This window comes from Argentina silus, assembly GCF_951799395.1.
Source record: "Argentina silus genome assembly, chromosome: 18".
In the NCBI taxonomy this organism is placed as follows: domain Eukaryota; kingdom Metazoa; phylum Chordata; class Actinopteri; order Argentiniformes; family Argentinidae; genus Argentina; species Argentina silus.
Window position 1 is genome coordinate 16,849,346 of NC_139672.1, and position 10,073 is coordinate 16,859,418.

The window sequence follows — 10,073 nt, forward strand, 5'->3', positions numbered from 1 at the left end:
TAGCTAAAATCCTTCATTCAAAAACAGTATAACAGGAGGCAGTAACAATAATAACATTTTGTACAATCCCTCTTCCTTTTAAATAACATTTGTTTGAAAAAAAAAATTTAATAACGCCATTGACCTGAAGTGCCTTTGCAAAATATCAGCATTAAAAAAACGAACTTAAATAATCGTAACACAAACATCACAAATATACAATAAGAACAAATAATAATACAAATAATACAAAATCCTTAAATTAAATTAAATTAAATCATACAACTTTTAAATCATACATACAATTTTATTTTTATTTTCTCTCTTCGTTTTTTTATACAAAAAGGACACATAATCCAAAACGCAAATTATAAAAAATGGAATTAAGACGAAGTTCGGTTCTCATCTCACAGAAAAACAATACAATGTCATCATAAATGGTTTCGGAGGGGGGCTCAGAAGAAACAATGCACTTCAGTTTTACACAGCGATCAAGTATATGTACTACACAGATCCTCTACACTGTCCTCACAGGTCTCGGCTGGGAACTCAGCCCATGTTAACAGCCTTGTGAAGGACACGACCAGTATGGCCAAAACATCCACCGTATGATGCAGATCAGTTCTTGCGCTCAGCGACGGCTTGTGGGCTCGAGGGAAGGAAAAACGGCAGTTGGGTGCAAATGTTGCAAAAACTCCCAAAAAAACAAACAAACTCACACACAAAAAAACAACGTTTTGCGTTTGAAAAGCTAAAACAGAACGAAAACTCGTGACATGACCGCACGTAGCTTTCGTAATAACGTGACGTTATTGGCTGTGTCCGTTTCCGATCCGTCTCGTTCATTGTACAAATCCAAAACAACAACAACAATAACAAAGCCGACGAAAAAAAAGAAATATCTTTCGTTTGGTCTCTTTGAAAAACAAAAGCAAGGAAGCTAAACAAAAAAATGAAAAGTTTTTGCCCCGCCACACCGATTCATTCCTCCCATCCCACAGGCCTTCCCTGCCTGCGCTCATTATTATTTTCCAGTAGAGAACCAGCTCACTCTGAATATCAGTTAAACAAACGTCTGGGTTACGTGTCGGTTACGTATCAGCAGCAGTCTCAAGACGGGGGACACACCTCCCGCCGGGGTTAGAGCAGCATTTGAAGGAGTATAAAAACTCTCCCATAGAGCAAATGAGCATCAGGACAGCCTATCAGAGGCTGCTCCTTTACACCTATGGACACAGGAAAAGAAAGGGAGGGAAAAACAAACAAAATGGCCGTTAGTTGTTTGTTTACTTTGCTTCATGCTTCACTTCCTTAGGTTAGGTTTATCTGACACATCAACAACGATCCCAGGGGAAAGTTATTTGTTTACGATAGCAGTCCCAGGGACAGGTAGGAGGCTCTGTTTCAATGTTTCAACACTAGCAAACCACTTAGAATAGAAGTACGTTTCTTCAGGAACGTCCTTTTTCTACTTCTGTGTGGTATGCTAGTGTGGATATTGAAACAGAGCCTCAGAGTTGATCAAACAGTAGTAGAAGTGATTTGCTCCCAAACTCACCTCAGTTGCAATTATACATTCGTCCTTCTCCTCCGACATCACAAACACGGATTTGTACTTGGTGTCCGCACATGCAGACATTTCTGGAAGTTTCTTTTCTGATGCGTCGCTGTTGAGAGACAGACAAAGACAGACGTAAGCCACCTGATACTGAAGCCACATTCAAACTGAAGACATCTTCATCTACATTCCACTGAATAGCAGTCACTGACTGACTGACTGACTGACTGACTGACTGAGTGTCCCTCTTCTTACCTTTTTAAACGTTTTCTGCGTTTCTCCTCAAACTCGCACGAGTCGAGGGCTTGACACTTGTCCTCGCAGGCCGCGTCTAGCATCGCCTCCTTGGCCGCCTGTTCGTAGTTCACCTCGTGTACGAGGTTATAGTCCGCCGGCTGATTGTGGCGGCCCTTGTAGCTGCTGCTGCTCCGCCCCGGCGACGCCCCGTCGTCGAGGTCGCCCCCGCCGCTGTGGAAGTCCATCTTCTTGTTGATGTTCTTCGGCCCCACTGACGTCGTCGTCGTCACGGCGACCACGGCGACCGTCAGGTCCTTGTCACCGCGGTGACAGTTGTTGGTCAGGTTGTTGATGGTCTCCCCGCCCTCGCCGCAGCCGGCGCCGTCGTTACCGTGGTTACCGGCGCGCTGCTGCACCTTGGAGCGGATGCAGCCGATCAGGACCGCGCAGCCGGCGAGCAGCAGGAGGACCAGCGCCGTCCCGGACCCCACCGCCATCCACGGGATGTCCGTGCCGCGGATCGCGGCGTGCTCGGGGAGCAGGAACTGGCAGTTGCGGCCGCCGTACCCGGGGACGCAGGCGCACACGTAGCGGTTGTTCCTCTCGTGACAGGTGGCGCCGTTGTGGCACGGGTTGTGCTCGCACCGGCTGATGGGCGAGCTGCAGTTGCGGCCGGTGTAGCCGGGCGGGCAGGCGCAGGTGTAGCCGCTGGCGCCGTCTTGGCAGGTGCCGCCGTTCTGGCACGGGTAGGCGGAGCACTCATCCCCCGTGTGGTCGCAGTTCATCCCCGAGAAGCCCTCGGGGCACTGGCACAGGTAGGAGTTGACCAGGTCCACGCAGCGGGCACCTGGAGGGAGAGGGAGAGGATGGAGAGGTTAGTCATGTGTTATAACTGTGTAATTACACTAGTAATAACATTGTATTGGCATTCTGTTACTGTGTTGGTAACTAAATCGCTTTGTAATTGCACTGTAATGGAGTGCTGCCCGATCGTCATGTCGTTAATGGGCCTGGAGTCAGTGTGAGTCCAGACAATAGTCTGATGGTTCACCGTTCAGATGGGAAAGTGGACCAACTGAAGTTCAAGGTTCAGAGTTCTTTATTGTCACATGACCTTCTGGTCGTTGTGTATTTCCATTCCAGTCGTGCCCATGGATTCCAGTCTGAATGGACTCCTATGTGGGTCTAAATAACCTTGAACCCATTCAGCCAATGAGCTCCAGTATAACCATCTATCTGCATTCGCTCCAGCGGTCCTTACCACTGGAGCAGGGGATCAGTTTAAATCACCAACTGCCAAAACATTCCGGAACACTCACCACCTAGAGTGCCAAGTGTTCTATGTGGTGTTTTACCTAGCAACAACACTCTGATTGGCTACAAAAATGAAGCATCATATTTTATGCATTTCTGGTGTACAAAGTCACCCTTTGGCACTCTGGAACGTTGACAATTTGGGCGACTTTATTCACCCTCGGCCCTGAGTGGGTTAGGTGGACGCTGCAGCGGTCCTTACCATTGGAGCAGGGGGCGGAGGTGCAGTGGTCGATCTTCTTCTCACAGTTGAAGCCGGCGTACCCCGTGGGACACTGGCAGTAGTAACCGCCGTCGGGGTTGTCGGCACAGCGCCCGCCGTTGAAGCACGGACCGTCGGCGCACGTCATGGCGCTCAGCTCGCAGTTGTTGCCGTAGAAACCGGGAGGGCAGGCGCAGGTGAAGGTGTTCTCCATGTCCTGGGAAGAGGAGATGGGAAGGAAATGTTGTCAACATAAGACAAATGTATAGACATCTATAGACATATATAAACATCTATAGACATATATAAACATATATAAACATACATATATAAACATATATAGATAACAAGTGATGTTGAAAGAAAGATAAACATATGAAGCAGAGCCATTCAATCTTCGTCACCACTGTCATCATCGTAGTGACATACAGAAACTAACCCAACAACCATGACAGCACTGTAATCATCATCATCATCATCTTCATCATCCCTACATAATCAGCTTCACATTCAAACGCCGGTGGCGTTGCGGCTGGTGGACGGTGACTTACAGTGCAGCTCCCTCCGTTGCGGCAGGGGTTCAGGGCGCATTCGTTGACCTCGGTCTCGCAGGCGGCGCCGGTGAAGCCGGGCCGGCAGGAGCAGGTGTAGCTGCCCTGGCCAGTGTTGCTACAAGTGGCTCCATTCATGCAGGGTTTGTGATGGGTGCAGTAGTTCAGATCTGGGAGGGAGGGAGGGAGAGGGGGAGGGGGGGAGAGAGGGAGGGGGGACACATGTGGATGGATTAGTACAACTGGAGCATATGGCAGAGGAACAACAACAGAGGCAGGAAGGAGAGAATGCTGCTCTCTGTCTTTCTTTCTTCCTTATTCTCTCTCTCTCTCTCTCTCTCACAGTCGGTCATTCTGTTCAGAGCCAGTTTTTTTTTCTTTTTTTCATTCTTTCCGAAGTTTTTCCGCAACAAGTGTTCTCAACAGTTGTTCCCCTCTTTTATTTTTTTGGGGGCTTTGTCAGAACACTTGTCTGTGTGTGTGTGTGTGTGTGTGTGTGTGTGTGTGTGTGTGTGTGTGTGTGTGTGTGGAAGTTTTCTTTCTTTCCTCTCTCTCTCTCTCGTTCTCTCTCTTAAATTCTCTCTCTGTCTGTCTCTTCCCCGCTCTTCCACCCCCCTCTCTCTCTCTCTCACACACACACATACACACACTCACCTTGGTTGCAGAACAGGCCTCCCCAGCCCTCCTGACAGTTACACTGCCAGGGCTGCTGGCAGGTCCCATGCAGGCACCCCGGGTAGCGGATACACTCGTCACAGTAGCGCCCTTTGAACCCCACTCTGCACCTGTTGTCCAATTACAAAACACTGGTCAGACAAGCAGCCCACTCCAGTTACCTCATACGCCCCAATAACTCATTATGAATACATTAGGATCTGAAATGATGTTGTTGTGAGAAGTAGGTTAGTTGAGTGTGTGTGTGTGTGTGTGTGTGTGTGTGTGTGTGTTTGTTTGTTTGTGTGTGTACGTGTGTCTATTTGTGTGTGTGTGAGTGTGTGTGTGTGTCTGTTTGTTTGTGTGTGTGAGTGTGTCTGTTTGTGTGTGTGTGTGTGTGTGTGTGTGTGTGTGTTAGTTCGGTTCAGTTTTAACAGATGAAACTTGTACTTACTTGCACTCTCCGGGTTTCTCACAGAAACCGTGTTCATCATCACAGCCAGGGAGGCAGATGGCTGGAGACAAGATGAAAAAACACACATAAGAACGATGGAAGCAGAGAAACACGTTGAACAACATACGCTCGTTGTTTAATTTGGCTTCGAGGGAAAAAAGCATATCGCTTAAATCCGATCAAATGAATTGAAATGGAAGATTGGGGTGGAGGGTAAACCTATTAGGTGTTATCTAAAATCTCCTTATCACCGTGGAAGAATTCTCTGCTTAACATAGTGTATCGAGACAATATGGAGAAGAGGAGGGTGCACACACACACACACACACACGCACACACACGCACTTATCTCTCCCTCGCTCTCTCTTATACACATACACACACACACACACACACACACACACACACACAGGCAGGCCCTTCTTTTTTTTTCTTCTTCGCTGTGGGTCAAAACTCTTTTATTCATTCTGTGCACACAACCTCCCCTTAATGTCTCAGATTGGGCCTGATAAGAGCGGACAGCTGGCGAGTATGTTGCCAGTGCACGACAGCTGCCCTATTGTCTCCTCGCTCCCGGCAGCTGCCCACTTCAAACAATACCTCACCCGCCTCAGCCAATCAGGGGCCAGCCCACTCCAAGAGTAACGAATCGGACGTAGCATGTAAATTTATGGCACGCGTGAGATTATTCCGAAAAACTTTCCTCCGCCCGATTTGAATAAATCAAGTGGTCGTGTGTGTGGAAGCGTGTGGGAACGTGGTGTTTTTTCGCACAAGTTGCCTTCAACGGTTTCACATTTCCATAGCCGAAGTTGCATATAAAAAAAAAACTAACTTTTATTCATCAGATAAAAAATGTATGTTTGACATTAGTCCTAAGACATGTCTGGCTAAAACTATAATGGGCCTAAAAAAAAGTTTCACATTTTTCATTTTCTTTAAAGAATTTCTGATAAAAGTGGAATAGCCCAAAGTTTCACTTACGTTCTGTGCAGTACTGTCCCTTCCACCCGGAGTCGCATGTAATCTCTCCGCGCTCCCCACAGGTGAAGTGGCCGAAGGCATCGTCTCTCGGCCGGCAGAACACCGAGCAGCCGTCGCCGTAGTAGTGCTCGTCGCAGACAAAGCGGTAGGAGTACTTCAGCTCGGTTCTCCCACCCGTGTGCAGGTCTTGGGACCATTCCTCCCCCACCGTCAGATGTCTCTGCGTGGTCATGGTGCTGATAACACGGTCTGGGTTCTCTAAAGATGGACATGTGTGAAGGGAGTGATCAATTAGCAAAAATGTGTGTGTGTAGTAGGCCTAGACCTATGAATAAAAGTAAAATAACACCAGAATTACATCATGTAAATCTTAAATGTGTGCGTGTGTGTGTGTGTATGTATGTGTGTGTGTATGTATGTGTATGTGTGTGTGTGTGTGTGTGTGTGTGTGTGTGTGTGTGCGTGTGCGTGCGTGCGTGTGTGTGTGTTTTGTCCCCCCTACCTGTGGAGAGATCGTCTTTGGAGTCGGTGTGTAAGGCCTCAATGATCAGTGAAAACGTCCCCTGGGAACACAAACAAATGCCTTCGTGAGACAGGTGGCCAGCGGAGACGGAGCCCAGATAACATCTAGGCAAGCCTGCAGCCATTGTTCCACTGACTAATGGGTATAATGACATTTCAAGCAGATAATCTAAACCACTAAAACACACTACAGTGTACGTTTTACTTTTAATCATGAATAGGGATACTTTGGATAGAATATGAACCCACTTTTACGCACGGATTTAGGCTACAAAGACCTCGTGAGTCCAGAGGTTTCTTTCTATGAATGAGTTGTTTATGAATGAACCTAAGGCAGAAGTAGGTTACTCACCGGCCATGTGAACCCGAAGTTGATTCTGATGGGGTTAGTGAACGTGGTACTCTCCGGCATGACTTCGGGAACTTGGAAAGAGTTTGACCCGAGAACTGGCGTCACAGCGCCGCCGTAGGTGCAAGGTGGCTCCGGTGATGCGTTTGGCTGGTAGTGTTTCAGACAGATTCTGAAAAACGTTTTACATTCACACTGTTGCTGAAACGGAGACGCCTGTCCTCCCTTACAGCAGTTCTTGTTGCCCTGCACGCCTTTCTTGTTCAAAAACTCCTGCAACTTGAGTTCGAAAACTCCTGAACAGAAAGCCTGTTGAAGACATACACGTTTGGCTTATTATAAATGCATAAACATAGCTGTGATGTTGTGAAATATTGACAAGATTGGATTGAAAGTAGGTCTCTCAAGAGAATGTCTTACCTGGCAGAGCAAGATGGACAGAACAGCAACTGTCAGGAGGATGGAGTGCCCCATTATTAAATAAATAAATAATAAATAAATAAATAAATAGTTAAAAGTCTTGGGGGAACTTCAATGTCCTCAGGATCCCTTTCAAATCCGTCCGAAAATCTGAGAGTTCTTCATTGAGCACGTTTTCTTTCCTCTCAAGCTCTTCACATCAGTGTCTTCTGTCAGCCACGCTGTTTTCATTCATGTCCAACAAACAAAAAAATAAATCCCAACGGTCAAAAAAGATGAAAATATACTGGAACTAGGCTACTGTGCGGAATTGTCCTCAAATTCCGTTACAATGCGATAATCCCGGTTCCAGAAAAAAAAGTAGAAAATGATTTGACACAGTTTTTCTCCTCGTTGAAACGAAGAGGGCGACAAATTTAGGAAGTAGCTTTTGTGTGTCTTGGTCTGCCCCAAGGAAGGATTTGTCACTGATCCAACATAGTTCCCAGCCACCTTCTTCTAACGTCTTTCCTCAACATGAACTGTGCGTCTGTCCTGAGAGCAGGCCGCCTGCTGCCGCTTTTATACGGCCTGGCGCATGCTATGGTAATAACATGCAAATGAACTACCCCCAATCTGGCTGGAGGCATCACAATGGAATACCTCCCCAGCTCCCCACGGCCTCCGAGCACTAGCTAGTATTGGGCCAGAAAGTGGAAAATGGAGGAATGTGAAACTATTTCTTTAGGACCAACTGTACCATAAACGTAACTGCTCGAGAAAATTGTTATAGAGACAAAAGATAAACTTTTCTGGAAATACAAAGAAAATGGCAATTATAGAACATAACAAAATAGATTTGTTTTTATGTTGTTGTATAGTTCTCAGTGATATTTTGACATAATTATTTTTCATGATTCATTCGACTAAAAGTTGGACTCGTGTCTTCACCAGCTTATCTTTTTTTTATAACAAGTAAAAAAAAAAACATTTTTATTCAGAGATAAATGAAAAAACGTGGTGTGCCTTTGTATATTTGTCAGACCTTGACTCAGTTAATTGTGTAGCAAAACCCCACCCTCTTCAAACATTTCGGTATTTCTGGTTGTGGGAGAATCTAATGCTTTGAATTAACCTAAAAGGCTTCAATAATGACAACATTCTTTGGCACGGGTGTGTGGTGAGGTAAACGTTGAAAAAAACTGTCCATTTGTATGGGCACAGAGTTTTCCATTTGCTTTTCCTTTTTCGTTCCCCAAGTGAACAAAAAAAGTGTGTGTGTGTGTGTGTGTGTGTGTGTGTGTGTGCGTGTGTATGAGAGAGAGAGAGGGGGGGGAGAGAGAGAGAGTCCTTCGCGTGGCCATCCTGAGGGCACTTTGTTATTGTGTGTTCAAGGAATAAGTTTGCTCTCCCTCTCTCCCTCTGCCTCTCTCTCCCTCTGCCTCTCTCTCTCTCCCTCTCTCTCTCTGTGCGCGCTCAGCTGTATGGTAATTCAGGCAGCACCTGCTCTCCTCTCAATATAACAGTGAGCGAGCTTCCCTGGGCGCGCGCCGCTACCCTCACAATGTTCCCCCCAAACTTTCAGCAGAGTCCCAACCGAACAAAAACACACAACCGTAAATATATTTGTTTTTCCCTCTTTGCTTACATATGAAATGGCTTTTTTTCCCCTCGTCTTTCTCTATCTCCATGGTGCGGTGTGGAATCACACTAGTCTAGAGCAAACGACAGATTCGGGGGGCTATTATTCAAGTACTTTTGTATGGAAGCAGGGTGGGGGAGGGGCCGTTGGGGGTTTCTCTTAATTAGGTCGTTCATTACAAGTGTGTGATTTTCTTTTGGATAATAGGCATGCCCCCAGGTCCATAGTTACCATACACAGATACATTGCGTCACTCTGCTAAGATATGCACGTCGGGGTTCAGCTAGCATGTGTCTCCCCATCTCGAATTTCCTTTTATCGAACAGAGGTTGATGTTGTGATCCTACCTGTTGTCCGTCCGTCCATTTTGACAACAGACATAGTCACAGGGCGGATACATCGGAGTTGTTTGGGTCTGCGTGACGCTGCGCCACGCTTTAGCGTGTCATTATGTATCTCACACGAGAAAGGGCTTTATTGTTTTATTGTATTTAGCCACTGAGTAAATATTGTATGAGAAATGCCCATTCAGGGTGTGATCTCTTGCATTTCCTCCAAAGGCACTAGCTTAACAAGCAACACGACGCACCTGAACAGACAAGATGCGTGCCTTCGCTCTAGATATATATTACCTTGACATGACACAGCTTTCTTCCCTGCTTTCAACAAAACCAACATAAAAGCCCTTCCCTACCCATCCTATTCACTCTCTCTCCTCTCCCTCTCCCCCCCCCTCTCTCTCTTTCATGCCAAAGCTATTCTGACTGAACTGAAAGTTTGGACAGAATGCTCCTTTCTCTCCCACCTCCCCATTACCTTCCTTCGCCAAAGATGACGTGTACGGGGGTGACTGTTTAACTAAAGTGCTACTGTAGGGGTCTGTTGTAGTTTAACTCCTGCCCACCAGTAGCTGAGGCGGACAAAAAGGGTGACTCGGGGTCTGACTATTCATCCTTTCTCTGCGCTTTAATTTTCATTGATTGTGAAAGCACCGGGCAGCCCTTGGGGGATTCTCCGTTAAGGGGGCTACGACACGCCTTCAGACGCGAACAGACCCTTACAAGCCATCTGCCACCACTAGCCCAAACGTCGTTTTTTTCTCCTTCTTCTCCTTCCACCACCCATTCCCTCCCTCCCTCCCTCCCCCCTCCCCTCAAGCGCACGTCTCTAGCCTATAGGCCAGCCTGAGGCCCGGCTCTGGCTGGCTGGCTGGCTGACTGTCCACTGG

The 10,073-nt window shown here is 46.9% G+C and overlaps 1 protein-coding gene across 1 annotated transcript; it reads right to left on the reverse strand.

Annotated features, from left to right (window-relative positions):
• Window positions 1-1,199: 1,199 nt before the first annotated feature.
• On the reverse strand, window positions 1,200-7,285 carry dla (deltaA; the record flags this gene model as incomplete). Its single annotated transcript, XM_083689620.1, has 11 exons — window positions 7,225-7,285; window positions 6,808-7,113; window positions 6,436-6,496; window positions 5,934-6,191; window positions 4,950-5,010; window positions 4,496-4,626; window positions 3,842-4,011; window positions 3,291-3,507; window positions 1,793-2,621; window positions 1,538-1,646; window positions 1,200-1,205 (listed from the first exon to the last, which is right to left on the reverse strand). Exons 1-11 carry the CDS (start codon window positions 7,276-7,278, stop codon window positions 1,200-1,202), a joined length of 2,202 nt encoding a protein of 733 aa, XP_083545746.1. The 5' UTR covers window positions 7,279-7,285.
• Window positions 7,286-10,073: the final 2,788 nt, after the last annotated feature.